This window comes from Hippopotamus amphibius, chromosome 11, assembly GCF_030028045.1.
Source record: "Hippopotamus amphibius kiboko isolate mHipAmp2 chromosome 11, mHipAmp2.hap2, whole genome shotgun sequence".
Taxonomy (NCBI): Eukaryota; Metazoa; Chordata; class Mammalia; order Artiodactyla; family Hippopotamidae; genus Hippopotamus; species Hippopotamus amphibius.
The window spans coordinates 63,165,532-63,185,600 of NC_080196.1; the positions used below are offsets into that span (position 1 = coordinate 63,165,532).

General features: G+C 39.8%; 1 protein-coding gene across 1 annotated transcript; it reads left to right on the plus strand.

The window, feature by feature from the left end:
* The first annotated feature begins 61 nt into the window (after positions 1–61).
* SLC39A6 (solute carrier family 39 member 6) lies at positions 62–18,705 on the plus strand. Its single transcript, XM_057700685.1, has 10 exons — positions 62–735; positions 2,396–3,127; positions 5,156–5,339; positions 6,138–6,307; positions 7,246–7,464; positions 11,387–11,492; positions 13,555–13,932; positions 15,140–15,220; positions 16,449–16,639; positions 17,444–18,705. Exons 2-10 carry the CDS (start codon positions 2,405–2,407, stop codon positions 17,594–17,596), a joined length of 2,205 nt encoding a protein of 734 aa, XP_057556668.1. The 5' UTR covers positions 62–735; positions 2,396–2,404; the 3' UTR covers positions 17,597–18,705.
* The last annotated feature ends 1,364 nt before the right edge of the window (positions 18,706–20,069 follow it).

Here is a 20,069-nt window from a genome sequence, read left to right on the forward strand (position 1 = left end):
CGCCCACTCCCACCCCCACCCCCACCCCCACCCCCGGCCGGAAGGCTCCTCAGTGCCGGATCGCCTCTACCGGCGCTTGTCTCCTGGCTCGTGGTCCAGGGTACAAGCACGGCCTCCGTCCCAGGAGCAAAGACCCGACCGGAACAGCTCAGGACCCTCCGGAAAGACCCGGGGACGTTCCTGCCGCCGCCCCTCACGGCCGGGCTGCCAGCAGCAGACGGGGCTGGCTCGGTGGGGAGCCTTGGCGAGCGAGTCTTAGGCCTCACAGAGGCAGGGGCGCAGAGAGGCTCGAGGAGAGGGTCCTCGACTGATCTCGGCGCTCGGAGCCGGCCCGGACCGCGTCTCCGCCCCCGCCAGCCCCTGCGAGCCCCGCGGCGCCGGCCAACCGGCGGACGCGCGGATCCGCCTGCCGGGGACGGGGTGGAGCCACACTGCGCATGTCCCGCAGTCATGGCTGGCGGGGGCTGCGGTTCCCGGCGGCGCGCTGAGCGCGGCGGTAATTGGTAATTGTCCTCCTGCTCCGGGGAAGCGAGGGCGCGTGCGGCGCTGCTTCCCGCTGTCTGCGCGGGGGTACCCCGACCGAGGGGCAGCCGGGCCGATGAGACCGCCGCTTCTCTGTGCCCTGTAGAGGTTTCTAGGGAGAGAAGCACGGGCCGGTTCCGAGCCCTCCGGACCGCCGGCGGGAACAGAACCGGCGCACGGGACCGGGCCGGGGGACGGTGAGGCCGCGGAGAGGTGAGTCCCGCAGGTCCGGGAGGGGCGGGCAGAGAGGGGAACCCCGCGGGCCGGCGAGGCCAGACTTCCCAGTTTGGGGTGCACAGATGGGCTTCGGGGTCCAACGCGGTAAGGAAACGGTTTGCCCTGTTCATCTCTTTTCTTAAAAGGTACTGTCGTGTTTAAAAATAGCCCTTAGGAACAGTTTTGTGCCCTCCCTTCGCGTCTTCACGCGTCCCTTTCTCCAGACCCTTTCCTTCTGCTTTCTTTTCTCCAACACACGGGGACTTGCGGAGAAGGAGATCGCCGGCCGGTCGGGGACCGCCCTAAGCATCCTCCCTGGTGAAAGGCACGGAGCTGTCCGTGAGCCATTCATCTGTTTTGTCCCCACCCATCTCCCTCCTCGCCTCTCTTCTGCGAATGATTTCTTAATGGTTCTCTTCTGCCAATTAAAACTTTAGGCCCTAAGGACCGTTCTTTTAGGAGTCTAACCTCGTGGTAGTGCGTACTTCCATTTTCCACAGTGTGATAAGGAGCAGTTGTGCAACACTGCTGAGTATTTGGAGCACTTCCACATACATCCGTTCCTGTGGTTTCCTCAGTTCCTCTATAAGATAGGTATTAGCACCCGGTCCAAAGAAGAACTGCTGAAAGTGGTAAAGCTAGGTTGCCCCTCGCCCTTGCTGTCTCGCTCCAGAGCCCGACCTCTGCGTCTTTCACTGGAGGCAGATGAACTTGGTCATGATCACTACCCATCATTGGTGGTGGACATCTGCTGTTGGGTCCTGAGATATTAGTCTGTCTGCATATCTTGACTATACCTTCCTCTGCTTAACTGAATTCTGCTTTTCAAGACAACTGGATTCCTAACTCCTCTTTGGAGCATAGGCCTTTAGTTCCAAACACTACTGTGTGGATGAGTAATAGTCTATGATAAAATGTTCACTGGTTTATAGCAGCATAAGAGCAGTATAGTTTTTTATGAAATTTAATTTACTTGAAAACTGTTATTGTGCAGTCGTTCAAAAGAATGTGATCACTTTATATGTACTGACATAGAAAGATGTCATTTGTTGAGTGGGGGAAAGAAAGATCCCATTTGTGTGGTTAAGGCACACATCTACCTAAGTATGCACAAGGGGTTCGCAAGAAATTGGCAGAATTGGGTACCTCTGAAGAGTGGAACTGAGGGAGAGAAGCCTCAAAGTGATTTGTTTATAGTTTAAGAAAAAAATTTTAAATGCAACTTATTCTGAAATTGCCATTTCTGCATTTTTTGATAGTAAAAGATTGTTCTATGAAATGGTGGTGATGATGGTGGAGGTAGTTAGTTGGGTTTTGTTTCATTTTGAATCGTTCAAAACACAGTAGAAGTTGCCAGTATGGCTGTGTCCACGTGCATCCCTCCAGTCTCTGAATTACTGTTGCTTTTACAGTGCTAATTACCAGTCTTAGCACTCAACTGCTCTCCAGTTGTTTCCCATGTGTTAGCAATACAGGGGTAGAGCCTAGGACTCCAGGTTTTTTTTTTTTTTTTTCAGTGTGTAGCACTATACTGATCACACTAGGTGATGCTCCGTAAAACTTGATTATTTGATTAGACATCAGTTTTTAGCATGAGATTTCTTAATTCAAATTGTTTTGTAAGTGAAGGCAAGGAATTTTTTTCTGTCTTCTTTAGGAAGGTGCGATGGCGAGGAATTTATCAGTGATCTTGATCCTGACCTTCTCTCTGTCAGTCACAAATCCTCTGCATGAAGTAGGACCAGCCACTGCTTTCCCTCAGACCACTGAGAAAATTGTTCCGAATTGGGAATCTGGCATTAATGTTGACTTGGCAGTTACCACACGGCAGCATCATCTGCAGCAGCTTTTCCATCGCTATGGAGAAAACAATTCCTTGTCAATTGAAGGGTTCAGAAAATTGCTTCAGAATATAGGCATTGATAAGATTAAGAGAATCCACATCCACCATGACCATGAGCATCACTCTGACCACGAGCATCACTCTCACCACAACCATGCTGCTTCCAGTAAAAATCGGAAAGCTCTTTGCCCAGACCATGATGCTGATAGTTCAAGCAAAGAGCCTAGAAACAGCCAGGGGAAAGGATCTCATCGACCAGATCATGCCAATAGTAGAAGGAATGTTTTAATCAAGGATGGTGTTGGTGCTAGCGAAGTGACCTCAACTGTGTATAATGCTGTCTCTGAAGGAACGCACTTTCTAGAGACCATAGACACTCCAAAACATGGAAAACTTCTCCCCAAAGATGTGAGCAGTTCCACTCCACCCAGTGTCACAGAAAAGAGCCGGGTGAGCTGGCTGGCTGGTAGGAAAACAAATGAATCTGTGAGTGAGCCCAGAAAAAGCTTTATGTATTCCAAAAGTGCAAACGAAAATACTCAGGAGGTAAGATGAGTGCTGTTCATTATTTTAATCAATAATGCCTGCTTGTCTGTCCCGTCATTGCTATTCTGTCTCAGTTGTAAGGAGTTTAAAGTAAAAATAAAATGGTGGAATCATTGGAAGGGGCATTTCTACTTAAGCAAGGCACTTAGCTCAGTGTCCCTACTGTGTTGTAAACATTCCTGATACAAAACGTGGGGGGTAGGGACTTCCCTGGTGGCACAATGGCTAGGAATCTGCCTGCCAGTGCAGGGGACACAGGTTCAATCCCTGGTCTGGGAAGGTCCTATATGCCGCAGAGCAGCTAAGCCCATGTGCCACAACTACTGAAGCCTGAGCGCCTAGAGCCCATGCTCTGCAACAAGAGAAGCCACTGCAATGAGAAGTCTGCGCACTGCAACGAAGAGTAGCCACTGCTCGCCACAACTAGAGAAAGCCCGTGTGCCGCAACAAAGACCCAACACAGCCAAAAATAAATAAATAAATAAATAAATAAAGTTATAAAAAGAAAAAAAACTTGGTGAGTAGGTCTTGAGTAAGAATAGTGCTGCCTGCTGAAACTGTTTTCCAATATAAAATTTAAAATAAATATAGAAAGCAGATATCAAAGTTATTCTGGGAGGAAATCTTTAAAGGTAAATACTATTAAAAAAAAACAGTAAATGGAAGGTCGAAAGATCAGGAGTTAGATTTCATGTTTTAGGGAAAGGTGTGGTTGAAAGGGCTGAAGAATGCAAGAAGAGCAGCTTTGCCTCCTTGGCAGAGGGATCACAGTAACTTGTGGAGTGATTGAAACAGGAGCTGCAACCAAGAGTGATGTGCTGGACATGTGAAAAGTCTGGGCAGTGAGGTTCTGAGCTCATCTGTCTTTTTCCTAGACTAGACTTCCAGACTGTACAGAATTTGCCTTGGCTGAGAGATGTCAACAATAGGGAATTAGTTGGTACACGTCAATAGGCGGAACTTAAGTACTTCATTCAAACCATCACATGACTGTACTAATTCTGGGATAATCCTACTGATGGTCATTCCCAGAGCGACACTAGTGATAAAGTTCTGAGTACTGTTGGCCAAGAATTGTGGGAGTTTAAACTAACTTTACAGAAGATGAGAAGCAGGTGTTACCGCCATTTTTTTTTGTTGAGAAGGGGGAGCTTACATTCATTCCCTAGAGGAGATTCTCTTCAAACTAAGCTTGTCATCTAATTAAATTTTTGAAACAACTGCCTGCCGGTACAGGTTTGTTTTATTAACCAGCTTTGCCCTCCACAAGAGTAATTACATAATTTAATATTTTTCTCATTGTGGAGCGTTATTTTGCCAAGTATGTAGACAGAACTGAGCTAAGTTTTGCAAGTACAATCATTGCTGGAAGAGTGATGTGTCTTGGGCTTGTTTAGACCAGATAGTGTTAGTACTAAATGTATTTCTCAATCTCCAGTGAACCGATCTCAAAGTTAAAGCTCATTTCCTTAATAGGTTTACACAGTGAGTTAACAGGCTTGTGCATGTCCATTTATCCTCAAGTTTTTCTCAGGCTTTTTCCCTCGGTGACTAGTGATGTGAATACTTCTCCCAAGAAGAAATAGGCAGAAGAGATGGGAAATCACAGCTGTGACATAATATCTCCAGGTAGCTAGAGACAAGTTCCAGAGTACTTAAAACAAAAGTTGAGGGACTTCCCTGGTGGCGCAGTGGTTAAGAATCCTCCTGCCAATGCAGGGAACACTGTGTTTGATCCCTGGTCCAGGAAGATCCCACATGCCGCGGAGCAGCTGAGCCCGTGCACCACGACTACTGAGCCCACATACCTGGAGCCCATGCTCCACAACAAGAGAAGCCACCGCAAGCAGGCAACAAAGACCCAACACAGCCAATAAATAAATAAATTTATTTTTTTAAAAAAAGTTGATTTTGATTTACCTTAAATAAGTCGCTTCAGTAAGGAAAGGGTGTTGTGTCATCAGACATCTGTTTTGGATTCTCTAATGGGAATGTCCTTTGGTGATTTCACTGTGTCCTTTTTTTCAGTGTTTCAATGCGTCAAAGCTGCTTACATCTCATGGCATGGGCATCCAGGTTCCACTGAATGCCACTGAGTTCAACTATCTCTGCCCAGCCATCATCAATCAGATTGATACTAGATCATGTCTGATTCATACAACGAGTGAAAAGAAAGCTGAAATCCCTCCAAAGACCTATTCTTTACAAATAGGTAAAATTGCCTTTTTTATGTAAAAATCATTTCCAATAGATACATTTATGTTGTACTTTTCCTTATATTTACATCAACGTATTCATTTTTCAGCCTAATTCCAAATATATCTTTTTAATTGTTCTTGCCTTGAATGTGAAGAAAGCAAGCCTGTTAGCCTTACCCTTAAAAAAAACAAAACAAACAAAAACCAGAAAATGAAACTTAGGTCATAACTTGTCTGAAGTCCTTCCTCAGAATCTGTCAGGGTCATTCAAAATTTGGGCTCTTTATATGTTGTCACACTGTTTGGAGGGTGGTCAGAGTTAATTTCTGCTGTTTAGGATATACTCTGCTATAGTGTAAGTTGCATTGCTCAAAAACTTTAATGAGGAATTAATTGCTCTGTTCACTGAGGATATTGAATTCCCAGTTTCCTTTTCTTTTTTCTTCCCTCCTTCTTTCCTTCCTTTCCTCGTGTTTTCCTCTTCTTACTCATAATTTAGCTGTTATGGGAGTCTGAAAGCTCAGTTTCCAGATGAACTAGAGTTCATCCTTGGTTACCATGTCTTCCCCTTCCTTCGCCCAGCTGAAGAATTTTCTACTAGGTTTATGCCCTTTACCGAGAGGTTTTGGTCACATTGTTCATTTGATCCACTTTCTTAGTTACTGCTCTATTACCACAGTCCTATTCCACTAAGTTTGTATTTCTTTAGCTCCCCTACTTTTACAGGTTGCTATATGCTACTCTACAGTCTCTCTTTTAAAGTTTATCAATTGTATGCTTTTTCCTTTGCTCTGTTTTGTTTTGTTTGACAGCCTGGGTTGGTGGTTTTATAGCCATTTCCGTCATCAGTTTCCTGTCTTTGCTGGGTGTTATCTTAGTGCCTCTCATGAATCGGGTGTTTTTCAAGTTTCTTCTGAGTTTCCTTGTGGCATTAGCTGTTGGGACACTGAGTGGTGATGCTTTTTTACACCTTCTTCCACATGTAAGTACAGTAATTTATCCCATTAGCGTGTTTTATTATTCAACATTAAATGTGTGTGTGTCTATATATATAAATGCATTTTTTTTTACTGTTTATTTTTTAATTTTTTAAGCTCTTTATTGGAATATAATTGCTTTACACTGTTGTGCCAGTTTTTGCTGTACACCAAAGTGAATCAGTTGTATTTATCTATATATCCCTATATCCCCTCCCTTCCACGACTCTCTCCCACCCTCTGTATCCCAGCCCTCTAGGTCATCACGCATCATCGAGTTGATCTCCCTGTTATGCAGCAACTTCCCACTAGCTATCTATTTTACAATAAATGCATTTTTGATTTGTGCTTTGTACTGATATGTATAAGAGGCTGGAGATTTGTTTCTAGGAACATGTGTGTGGGGTGTACCCTGTGACCCCCGATCTCAGCTCTGTTAGTGGGCGCCACACCTGGTTCCCTAACTCAGCTGCAGGCCACTGGGGCAGTGCACCTGGATCTCGGGTACCTGCCAGGGCCCATTGCCCAGACTGGGCTTCTTGTAAGCACACTGATGACTGTTGTAGGGGCTTTTCAGCTGGAAATATAAGCAGTAGTCACTAAATGCCTGTTAAGTCTGGCAGTTCTCTCTTATTTGGTCCATGGAAAAACTTTGGAAATACCCACTACCTATATGTTATGGGGGTCATTGGGGAATGTGTCCGTCTTTACACTAAACAGATCCACTCTACTAAGTGCCATTGCACATTATATACATTAAGCTCTAGATTGCTGCTACTTGTTGGTCATTTTATTTTTAATATCCTAAACTTCCCCTCATTCCAAAGTATCACGATAATTGCCTAATTCTGAATGATTTCAAGTTTGATGTTAATTACCTTAGCTAAGTTTTCTGATATGTGAAACTAATGAATTTATAAAATCCATATTATTTTGCTTTTAGTCTCATGCAAGTCATCACCATAGTCACAGCCATGAAGAATCAGCAATGGAAATGAAGAGAGGACCACTTTTCAGCCATCTCTCTTCTCAAAATATAGAAGAAAGTACCTATTTTGATTCCACGTGGAAAGGTCTGACAGCTCTGGGAGGCTTGTATTTCATGTTTCTTGTTGAACATGTCCTCACGTTGATCAAGCAATTTAAAGATAAGAAGAAAAAGGTAAGAAAAAGTATTCTGAGTACTTACTATGCATTGGACATTTATTTAGAGTAGTACTTGAACTAAACTGTTAGCACAGCTTGTCCAGGGTATATGTTCTTCATTCGTGGGGGGGTTCAGTACCTTTTTGCGCCCAGAAGCATTCATGGAGAGCAGTTCTGTGTCTTTATAACCCTGGAGTTCTCTATCTTCAGTATTCCCTTCAAAGTCACAAGACAGTGAGAAAGGCAAGAGTAAATATCTATATAAATGACCAAACAAGGCACCTTGCAGGGCCTTGAAGATGAGAAGCATCGTAATAACGACATTGATGGTGGCAATGGTTTCATAGGTATATACTTATCCCCAAACTCATTGAGTTGTATACATTGAATATGTACAGCGTTTCATGTGTCAATCATACCTCAATAAAGTGGCTTAAGGAAAAAGTTTTTTTAATTTAAAAAAAAATTTTTTTATTGGCGTATAGTTGCTTTACAATACTGTGTTAGTTTATACTGTACAGCAAAATACATATACATATATCCCCTTTTTTGTATTTCCTTCTCATTTAGGTCACCACAGATGGATTAACTTTTAAATTACTCACCCATTAGCTGAATATAATGTTTGTTTGAAAGACTGTGTGACTTTCATAGACTTGCCCTTGGCAGATTGCCACCAGAAAATAGTATGAAGCTGAACAGTAGGCGCTCTATTTCTGGCAAAAATATCTTTGAAGTTGGCTGTGGTTATCTGCCTCTCCCTATCTCATGTGACTGGGCAAATCAGTCAAAAGACTTTCTTCATGGGGACTCTAAAAAATGACATGTACACATCTTGGACATTTGTGTACTCATATTCTGGTCATTTGATGTTGACCAAGATCTTCTTTGAGTTAGAGTTCTATATGATCATTTTTTTCTTTACAGCCAATGCTCCTTCATCTGAATTTCCAATTTTGGTTTCTCTAAAATTGAGCAGGTTACATACTTGTAAAGCCATTTTAAGTGTAGAATCTAGATTTTTGGAAATATAAAAAATTTTATACAGTGATTGCATTATGTAATTAATAGCCTTTTTTTTAATTTTTAAAAGCAACTTACTTGCCTTTGAATTTTTCAGAATCATTCAACTTAAGTTTTCATGGAAGTAACTATTCTCACCATCATTTCATAGTTTGAGTAATATGTAATTAAATTGTGCAATTGCAATTACAGGTATTGCTGACATGAAGAGGCTTGAAAACCAACATAGTTGATTCTTGCTGAGCATAGAGCTCACTTTGGGAACCAAGTGCATGTGTGAAGAGAAGAGTAGCTTCCTCCATCCTGTGAATATTTGCCCTTATGGATTTTACATTCACTAAAGTCTCAAATTGCAAAATCTGAGCCTTTACTGAACCTTAGTTTAGTTTGCAGGGTAGAAGTGAAAACGATAGTTCACTCATTCTTAATCCAGGAAGTCATCTTCTATATTCCCATTGTCCCTGTTGCTTCACTTGGAGGGTTTGAGAATATATCCTACTTCTTTGCATTCTCTGGGATTATTCTCACCTTAGAAAAAAAAAAGATTGTTTTTAAGGTTTTTTTTTGGGGGGGTGGGGTTGTGTTTGTTTTACTATTTCTATTTCAAATGCCATATTTTATTTAGCATTCTAATTTCAATTTAATTGTCAAGTTTTACCTGAAGATTGCTTTTTATTAATCTGGCATTCTAACATGGGATTCTAAGAGGTAGGCGTGCTGTTGGTCTAATACAAAACAGTATTTTTTAGACTGTTAAGTTAATAATTATTTGTGAGTTGTAAAATCAGTCTTGTGTCACAACCAGTGTTTTAAAATACAACAGTGATATTACAGTATACTCCATATATTACTGTGTATTTATTACATATATTACTGTGGACTATAGTCAAAGAAGTTTGATAATCTGTATTCTAAAATAGTTTCTACTAGAATGTAAATTCTTAAAAGAGCTGTTACCTCTCTGTCTTCTTTCCTGCTGTATCTCCAATGCCTAGAATAGTGTCTGGCGCATAACAGATGATTGGTAAATATTTGTTGCACGTATAAGAAACATTAAATGGCAAGTAAGCATAATTTCTAGACAAAGACTTCCCACAGGAGTTTTGCAAACATTATATGTTCTCTTCCTTCTTAGAAAATATTGTTTCTCTTTTTTCAAGGGCATCCAGATCTTAGTGTTACTTACTTAACAGTTTTTAATCTCATTTGGTTCTCTCAAAAAGAAAAAAACTATTCATTATGTGATAAGTATTGGGAGCTCTTCAGACCCATGACAGGGCATTTTACTTAGGACTTCCCTTAAGACATCCATCCTGCATCCCTAGAAAATTCTATACATCATAGTTTTACGTTACCTTCCATATATGTCAATCAGAAATACCTATATTCAAATTAGAGTTAAATCACATACTTGGTATAGTTAGACCCTTAGAATAGTTCCACCTCGGACTTTCTACCAGGTTCTCAGGTTTCTTGCTCTTGCTGGAAATTAGAGACTCATCTCTGAATATCCCTCATCCTCATTTCCAACCTAGTTCTATTAAATGTATGTAGAAATGAAATTATTCATTTCTCTCCACCTTCCTTGCTATCATTCTGGTCCAAGCCAGGCTTACCTGGGTGGCAGCTTTTGCCTCCTAACTGGCCCATCTGCATTATTTTGTTGTCCTCCTAATCCAGAGCAGACTAGGCAGAACGATTTGTTTAAATGACGATCTGATGAGGTTAGACGCCACTACTTAAAATCCTTTCTTTGGTACTTCTTATTGCCTTTAGGACAAAATCTGTAACTCTTCACGTGGTTTGTATTGTCTGGTCTCCCTGCTGCCCGGCCTCACCACGAGCCCCCCTGTCTCTGACCTACTAGGCCCCAGTCACATTGCACTTCTCTCAGTTCAAGAAGGGGCTGGCCCCCTCCTGCTTTAGGGCCCTCCCACAAGCCATCTCCCTGCCTGATTACTGTCTCACCACCCTTCCCCAGCAAACCCCTGCTCACCTTTAGGTCTTGGTATAAATATCACTTTCTCAAAGGATCCTGTCCTGCAACTTAGGTCTTATTATACGCTCTCATAGTACTGTGTGTTTTTGCCTTTGTAAAATGTATCAGAAATTGCAATCAAAGAATTGTGTAATCATTACCTGTGTAAAGCCTCCCTCGCTGTGGGTGATAAGCTCCATGGGAACAAGGACTATGTGTATCTTGTTTTACGATGTATTGATGTATTGCCAGCATTCAGCACAGGGAACACTGTAAGCTCTTAACACTTATGGAGTAAAAGAATTGGTTAAAAACTCTGCTCTACAGATAATCATTGCCAAACAAGACATAAAGCATCAACCAAAGTGATTTAAAATATCATGAATTCACTTACTTTCACAAATATTTTACTTTCTCTGTGTTTGAGGCATTATGCTAGAGGTAGGTATAAAGATTTGTCTGTCCTTGCCTTTAAAAACTCTTCAAACCTAAGAAGGTACAGATAATTTATATACCGTTAGAGCTAGAATGAAATCTCAGGTATGGTGGTGGTGAAGTCATATTCAAAAGATACTGCAAATAAGAAGTCTGTTATTTTTCTGACAGTTTTATCTTGAATAGTCTATATAAATAGTAATACACAGGCACCAGTGTTCAAACAGTGACCTTTATTCTCGGGCTCTGAGATGTGGACAGTATCTCAGGTATGGTATTCAGTTGGTTAAAAAACTTAATGATAAACTCAAGGCTAACAGATTTGTTTAAAAAGAGAAAAACTTGTTAACTACAGGCCCTGTCCTTAGATGTGGTTTATTCCATTAGAAGTCTATTACTCTGTTGTTTTATCCTGTGAAATCTTTTGCTTAGCTGCTTACCTAAAGGTGTATGCATAAGTAAACTACCTATTTTAAAGGATGGCTTTTCCTTGCTATTGTAGAATCAGAAAAAACCTGAAAATGACGATGACATGGAGATGAAGAAGCAGTTGTCCAAGTATGAATCTCAACTTTCAACAAATGAGGAGAAAGTAGACGCAGATGATCGTAAGTCCTTATAAATCTGAGAGCTGGAGGGAGTTCATTGCCCTGGGATTTGCAAGGCAGCTTGGACTGTCTAGGAAAGATGGGACCATATTCCACCCTCACCCCCACCTTTTTTTTTTTTTTTTTTTTTTTTGGGCTGAGCTGCACAGCTGATGGGATCTTAGTTCCCCGACCAGGGGTTGGACCCAGGCCCCAGCAGTGAAAGCGCTGAGTCCTAACCACTGGACTGCCAGGGAATCCACCTGCCCCCACCCCCGCCCCCCATTTTTTTTTTTAACTCATACTTTTTTTTTCTTAATTGCCAGTGAATTGGTTATTTCTATGTATATTTATGTCTTTTTTTTTTACAGTTTTTTATTTTGAGGTAAATTCAGACTTAAAAAAAAGTTCCAAGAACAGTACAAAGAATTCCTGTGCCCCTTTCCTATATTCCCCAGTTATTTTATGTATATTTATCATTCTTTCTCTCTTCTCTGTGTACACATTTTTTTTCCTAAACCATTTGAGAGTAAGTTACAAACATGATTCTTCTTTATCGCTAAATACTTAAGTTTATGTTTCCTAAGAAAAAGGACCTTCATTCTCTTTTGTAATCCCCGTTCAGTGGTCAAAATCAGGAAACTAAAGCTGATACAATGCCATTTTCTAGTCTGTAGACTTTTTTTGTGTTTTTCCAGTTGTCTTAATAATTTCTTTATACTCCCCCAACCCCCAAAAGGAAAAAAGAATGATCCAGAGTACATTTCAGGATCAAATGTTGCATCTAATTGCCTCTCATTTTGGGTTTGTGTAATGTTTTTACATTAGGTTGACCAGTTTGGGCAGGAATACCACAGAGTTGTGTTGTATCTTTTTTCAGTGACAGGGTATGCCACCCGCCAGGATGCTCTTTGTCACATACACGTGGCGTTAATTTTGATCACGACTAACGTGTCTACCATGTTTCTCCACTGTAAAGTTACTACTGTTTCCTATAACTTGTTTGACAGATGCAGTTAAAATTCAAATTTTAAACCAAATGCCTCATGACCTTTGAGGTCCTGCCCTGCCCTCCACTCTCCCCGATGGTTCACTCTGTCCAGCCTCACTGACTTCCTTTTCATCCTGTGAGCGCACCAGGTCTGTCTCAAGGCCTGGAACTCACTGTTTCTTCTGCTTGAAGTATTCTCCCGGGTCTTCATATAAATTCCCCCTATCGTTCCAATCTCAACTCAGACATCTCGTCCTCAGAGATCTTCCCTGATCATCCCAATAGAAAGGTTTCCCAGTCATTCTCCTTCATATTATACCCTTTTCTATGTTCTTCCCATGCATTCCAGTGCCTTAGATTACCTTATTTATACATGTGTTTCTTTGTTAAGTGCCTATCTCTCCACAAGAACATAAGCTTATTGAAAGCAGAGACTTTGTCCTGCTTTCTTTTGTCCTTTTTTTTTTCCTTTGTGGCTCTGCTGCATGGCTTGCCAGATGTTAGTTCTCTCACCAGGGATTAAACCTGGACTCTCTGGGGAAAGCTCAGAGTCCTAACCAGTGGACCATCAGGGAATTCCCCTCTTCTGTTTTTCCTTGAGTATTTAAAGAGAGGAACTCAGATGACAGAATTATGCATGTTTTTTATTTCCAATTTTCAGTATTTTTCTGGAATATATACCTAAAATATTTTAAATATCAACAATAAAATATTTTTGATAAAATATCAAAATGTTTTGATAAAATATCAGAAATAAAATTTTTTTCTAAAGTAAGTATGTGTTTCTTTTATAATCGGAAAAAAATCATCCTTAAAAACATAGGGAGGCAGAAGAAATTAAGGGAGGATCTGGGGGTGGTTTCTGAATGTTAACATTTAAAATCCATTCTTAGTATGTGAGATCATTTAACTAAAATTCACTAAAACCTACTGATGTTTTTCATCAACAATATTCTGTCTAGTTCTGCCAGATATATATGAGAGAGTTTCCACGCTTTAAGATCTTTTGTTGACTTTGTCAGTGGAGGTGATGAAATGCACATTAACAAAGCCATTTGAGTTTGTCTCAATGTCCTTTATGTTTACACCTAGGACCTGAAGGCTATTTACGAGCTGACTCACAAGAGCCCTCCCGCTTTGATTCTCAGCAGCCAGCAGTCTTGGAAGAAGAGGAGGTCATGATAGCTCATGCTCATCCCCAGGAAGTTTACAATGAATATGTACCCAGAGGCTGCAAGAATAAGTGCCATTCGCATATCCATGATACACTCGGCCAGTCAGATGATCTCATCCACCACCATCATGACTACCATCATATTCTCCATCACCACCACCACCAAAACCACCACCCCCACAGTCACAGTCAGCGCTACTCTCGGGAGGAGCTGAAAGATGCTGGCATCGCCACATTGGCTTGGATGGTGATAATGGGGGATGGTCTGCACAATTTCAGCGATGGCCTAGCAATTGGTATATATCTACATATCTGCTCCTTGTTGGTTGACTCTGAAAATATTAAAGTACCAGTCTTATTTTAACAAAGAATAAGTTGATTTGATAAGGCTATTAACCTCTAAGATTATCAAACTGTTATTTCTTCTTTGGCTACTTTGACAATGAAGTACTCAATAAATATTAGATTAAGTACTAGAAACTGTGCTTGGCCCTTTTCCAAAATTGTAACTATGAAAAGGTGTTTTAATTTGCAGGCTCAGGCTCTAAGGTGTTTGGAGCACGTGTGAGGTGGTTTTTTATTTTGGGTTTTTTTTCCCCCAAATACATTTGAGTTCCCTTATCTGCAATATAAACAGTATTTATTAAAGTAAAAGAATCCTTTACATCATCTTTTCTTTTATACTAAAGGAATCTTCATATATCTGGTAAGTTTAATTACTGATCTCTACCCAAAGAAGAATTACAGAATTTTTGCTATTGTTGTGCTACAATAGAGAACTTATAGAATACTTACAAATAGTAGTAATTTAGTGCTGGGGAGAGTCATGGAAATAGTTACAGATTATGCAGCTGAGGCCTGGCAAAGTGAACCACTTGCCCAAGAAGGCAGTGTTGTTTTGTAGCCCAGTTGAGATGAGCCCAGACCATATCTTCCTAGGAGCCTGGTGCTTTCTTCTGTGTACTGTGCAGCATAAGCAACAAAGGAGAATGTGCCAATGCTCAGTCATGGTTTGTAAACAATCAGTTGTATAATGTGTTAGCTTTTAAAAGCAGGGAGCTATTTGTCTTAAATTCTGCTTATAAGGCAGTGAGAGAATGAATGTAAAAAAGTCTGATCACATGGTGAATTCCTCTGGGGCCAGGGAACATATTTTTACTCTTGACTCCTGAGTTTTTTTTTCCTAAAGCTTTTAAATCAGTTTGTTTTATATTTTTAAAGAAGTGTTTTATATGGTAACAATTACTTCTCATGTTTCTATAAGATCATTTAATCACTCTAAGGCATAGTAGAACCTTCCCTTTTCAATCATATCTGCTTGTGCTCCTTTGGGAAATTTAAACCTAATCGAATGTAATCTAAGGTTACTTATGAAGAAGATACAGAGTGCAATGGAGAAAGTTCTGTTTATTCACAACCAGTAAATAGTTTCTTTTACCTCATCGTGTATGCTAAGATTTTAAAAATACACACCCACATAATAATGCAGTGATTTTTACACAGGTGCTGCTTTTACTGAAGGTTTATCGAGTGGTTTAAGTACTTCTGTTGCTGTATTTTGTCATGAGTTGCCTCACGAATTAGGTAAGAGAAGCCTACGCATGGTATTTTTCAGGCGGGTCGCTGGCTTTTGCTAATGATAGCTCCAGTGGGCTTCCTTACTGATGCCCTCTCATAAGTCTGCTAACCTAGCTAGCTTGCTTTCTCACTGAAGACAAGTTCGTTTCCAGCCGGAATTCTGACTCTACAATTACTATTACACAGTTGCCTGTGTGGGGTTGCAAAGAGATACCTGGGTCCCCTCTCTTGTCCCCTACCAGGTATCTTCCTATGCTAGCGTACTGATGATGTCAGTGATCGTTTTCTTCATATGCACAATATGAATAAGACCACAGGATTCTAAAGAATCATCTTCTGTTGACATAATTTCATTGGAGCCCAGAGAAGTTGATGGATTGTGTTTTGAATATTCTTTTTCTCTGTCACCGGGACTTACAACCTTCCCAGAGTTGTCCTGGTTCCCAGTTCATGTCCTTGTTTTTCTTCTTATAAATGCATATTTACACACACCTGTAACGCCATTTTCACTTTTGTTCTTTTGTGTGCATTCTGCCATTTAGAAGGCCTCCCGTCCTCCTGCTCGATGCTTGTAATCCTCAACATCTGTGTGGACTGTGTTCCACATTCTGTTTGCATGTATGTATGTATGTATGCATGCTGCGCCTCGCGGCTTGTGGGATCTTAGTTCCCGGATCAGAGATCAAACTCGGAACCCCTGCACTGGAAACTCAGTCCTAACCAGTGGACCACCAGAGAATTCCCTGCATTCCACATTCTAGGTCCTTCATGCTCCATGAAGTCTCTCTCAACTAGTCTCATCTTCATTTCTTTTTTTCTCCTTTTATAAGCAGAACAGTAGACTCTTTAGCTCTTAATTATATGTCACCTTAATCATTTGCTGATGATTTCATGAGTGTTCTCTACTCCCTCTTCCTGCTTGTGGTCAGTTAAAAGCTCCTTGAGGACAGGGCAAGAGCACAGTAATTGGCTCATGATATTTATTGACATTCGTTGACAAAGTGGAAGCATTAAGAAAAATTTTGGATAAAAGGTATCTTCATTTACAAAGCTGTTAGGGTGATTTACACTGATTAACACTGTTAGCCCTGGTTAATTCTTAAATTTGTTTTTCCTCCTTCCCCCCCCCTCAGAGAAATTGGAAAATTTCTTAAACCTGGAAAGTCATTTGGGTATGTGTCTTAAAAATGATTTTTTAATTACTTTATCTCCTTTTTTTTGTTTTCTGTTAAAGGTGACTTTGCTGTTTTACTAAAGGCTGGCATGACTGTGAAGCAGGCTGTTCTCTATAACGCTCTGTCAGCCATGCTGGCGTATCTTGGAATGGCAACAGGAATTTTCATTGGTCATTATGCTGAAAATGTTTCTATGTGGATATTTGCACTTACTGCGGGCTTATTCATGTATGTTGCTCTGGTTGATATGGTAAGTTTTTAAGTCAAATTACAGAATTGACTAACAATGGAAATAGAGAAAATGTTCAATGAAACATTTTTAAAAGGTTTTAGATTCAATGTGGTTGCAGTGAGAAGTGATTCTGTGCTCAACAAAGTAGCACATAAAATATAAGCCCTCTGCGGTTTATCTTTTTGGCTTGTTGCTCACAGCACATCTTTGTCCTGCCTAATGTGTATCAGGATACACAGAAGTATTTACCCCCTTCTGATGTGTCTTTGAGAGTAGAGTTTCAGTAATTGGCATTGAATTTTCTATAGACTTGTAGGAAACCTAGTACAAGCCACATACTGTTGGTGCACTGTGTATACTTCACAGTGCTTAAAGGTTTCTTATTAATGGACAAAGGAGTCATATCTTTTTGTCACCAAAGCCCACCTAACAATCTCAGCCAATCTTATTGCTAAACTTGTATTTTATACGATGTAAGGCTCCCATATCTCTGAACTTCAAGTGAGCCGTATATATTATGTACAGATACAGGCAGTAAGCAGGGTAATCAGTGTAGCTCTCCATTTTACTCTGGAGCAAACTGGACTAATATAAATTTTGACTTGCTGAGCAGACCCTGAATAATCATTGTTAATTAAACTGTTAGGAAATGCTGTGTGACATTATTAGCTAGAGTCAGTGTGTATGTAGTCATGTTTTAGAGAATTGATTCATAGTACACATATGAAGCTAATATACTGTCCTGCAAATTCTTCTAAAAACTAATCTGTGGTTCTGGAAACTTAAAGGTTGCTCTTTTTTTTTTTTTTTCCTCCTTTTAAGGTACCTGAGATGCTGCACAATGATGCTAGTGACCATGGATGTAGCCGCTGGGGATATTTCTTTTTACAGAATGCTGGGATACTTTTGGGCTTTGGAATTATGTTGCTCATTTCCATATTTGAACATAAAATTGTGTTTCGTATAAATTTCTAATTAGGGTATAAATGCTAGAGTAGTTTAAAGCTATAGTCTGTAGTTTGAATAGGTCATAGGGAGGTGAGTTTGTATGCTGTGATAGGTAGCGTTTAAGGTTAGTGGATTTTGTGATTTTTTTTTTTGTATTGAATATTGCCATTTGTTATGCTTATAAGGTCAGTTATGGTGGTAACATAAAGGTACGTTTTAATATTTAAGTTATTCTATTTTGGGAATATAAGCTATATGTGCAATTTACCAATATTACCAGTTTATTGTATAAACAAGAGATTTGGCATGACATGTTCTGTATATTTCAGAAAAAAATGTCTTTAATGTTTTTTCTAGAACTAATTTAATATAGTAATTCCCATGCTAGATTTTAGGCCTCTGAAGAACTGCTGGTATTTAGGATTAAGAATACACATGAAGCCTAAGATACCAATAAAGCTTAAGCTGAATTTAAACTAAGAAATAAGGAAAAAAAGGAGAAGGATCCGTATAAATTGAGAAGGCATAGATTTCACATTAAAAAAAATCACAAAACTGTTTAAAAAATAGAAGGGAAAAATTTAGATTTAAATGAAAAAGGCAGTATTAGTAAAGTATAGAATATATTCATAAACATTTTTGTCAGAGTATTAATGTTCCCATAAAACGTCAGCACTTTTTTACTAATTTAGTTGTACATTTACCTTTGTATAATGGAGACGTCTACATGTATTTAATGAACTCAAGCAAAATATATCACTTGACCAAGAAATTGGAATTTTAAAATATTCGTGTGGAGGTATACCAGATGAGTATGGTAAGTTTATGTATTGTCAAAAGACTTGGGTATCACCAAGTTATGTGTCACTCAAAGTTACATTATGGGATGTTCTGGTTATCTGGTTTACCACGTGTCAGCATATTAGAATTTTGATATATATAATATGGACACTAAAACCATACTGGTTATAATTTGACTTCTTGGATTCAGAAAGTACTTTGGTATCTTTCAGTGCTTCAATGTTGTCATTATGCGGAATTGTCATTTTTATATATGGTACTTTAGACGTACTAGGGTTGTGTGGCCTTCTCTAGATGTTGCTTTTCTACAAAATAAATTCTCCATGTCAGTCTGATATCAGATATCTGATTTTCTTTTTTTTTTTACCATCTTAACTATTTTTAAGTGTATAGCTTAATAATTTTACGTATATTCACATTGTTATGCAATTGATCTGCAGAACTATTTACCTTGCAAAACTAAAGCTATACCCATTAAATAACTCTTAATTTCCTTTTCCCCATAACTCCTGGTGACCACCATTCTACTTTCTATTTTTATGAATTTGAGACGTCTGATTTTCTTAAGTATAATCTAGATGATATATACTTATCAATTCATTTATATTATTGTGTTGGGTGGCCTTATTCAATTTTTAAATTATCACAAAGGGCACTTCAGAAAATATTGGTCCACAGTTTGTTCCAAGCTGTCCCTAACTTAAAAAAAAACCCAAAAACCAAAAAACAAACCCCAGAGCCTAAGCTTGAAAAGAAACATTAATGCCCTTCATTCTAAAGAGAATCAAGAACAATTGGATGAACATACAGCCCACCTACTGAAAGACAATTGGACCATCATTTCTATTCCACAAACCAAGTAAAAGGGTTATGACTAATGAGAATTTCTTGAATTGGGAGGTGCCTGAAAGGATGAGATGAGGCATCTCCTTCTCAGGTGAGGTGATTACTCTGCTTCAGAAACCCACAGACCTACCCTAATGCCACTGCCAGATCAGTGCAAGATGAAGTTGTGAAATGACTGGAAATGTTCCTCCAGGAGTTCTGGAAACACAGATTTGTAGCTACTTCTTTCACACAGATTCTGAAGGTGGAAGGTGTGCTGGACCAGCCCATGAAACAGGATGATAGCAGCCGTAGTTCCCAATCCAGTTTGAACTCATTAGTGAGTATGTAGAAGATTTAAGTAGTTGGTTCCCATGGCTCCGTGTAGGAGAGAATGGAGGTTAAAGGAAAATGCAGGAACTATAGAATTTGAACCAAAGACTACCTTGAATGAAGAGGAGACATGAATGGAGATATAGTAGATTCAAGCAATCATTAAAACAGACTATTTGAAAATTTTATGGGTTTTTCTGGAAAAATATAAATGTCCACTCAAGAAAAAAACTGAAAATCAGTAACTCTTGAAAGAAAATGATCACCGCATCACAGTTATTCCCAGCCTCCCTCAAAATAGCACCCTTTTGCTGTGAATTTTATCAAAACTTCAAGCAACACATAAATCCCTAGTTTATCGAAGTAGATTCTGGGATTAGCAAAATAAGAATGTTCATAATGTTAACTGAGGTTAGTATAACCTTGATACAAAACCATGCTGGGAAAGGCAGTCTGCCTTGCACCCTGAGACTCCCTACACATTCTTGGCAGCTATGTCAAGAATATAAGGTCCTGAGCACTGCCTGGGCTAATTATCAGT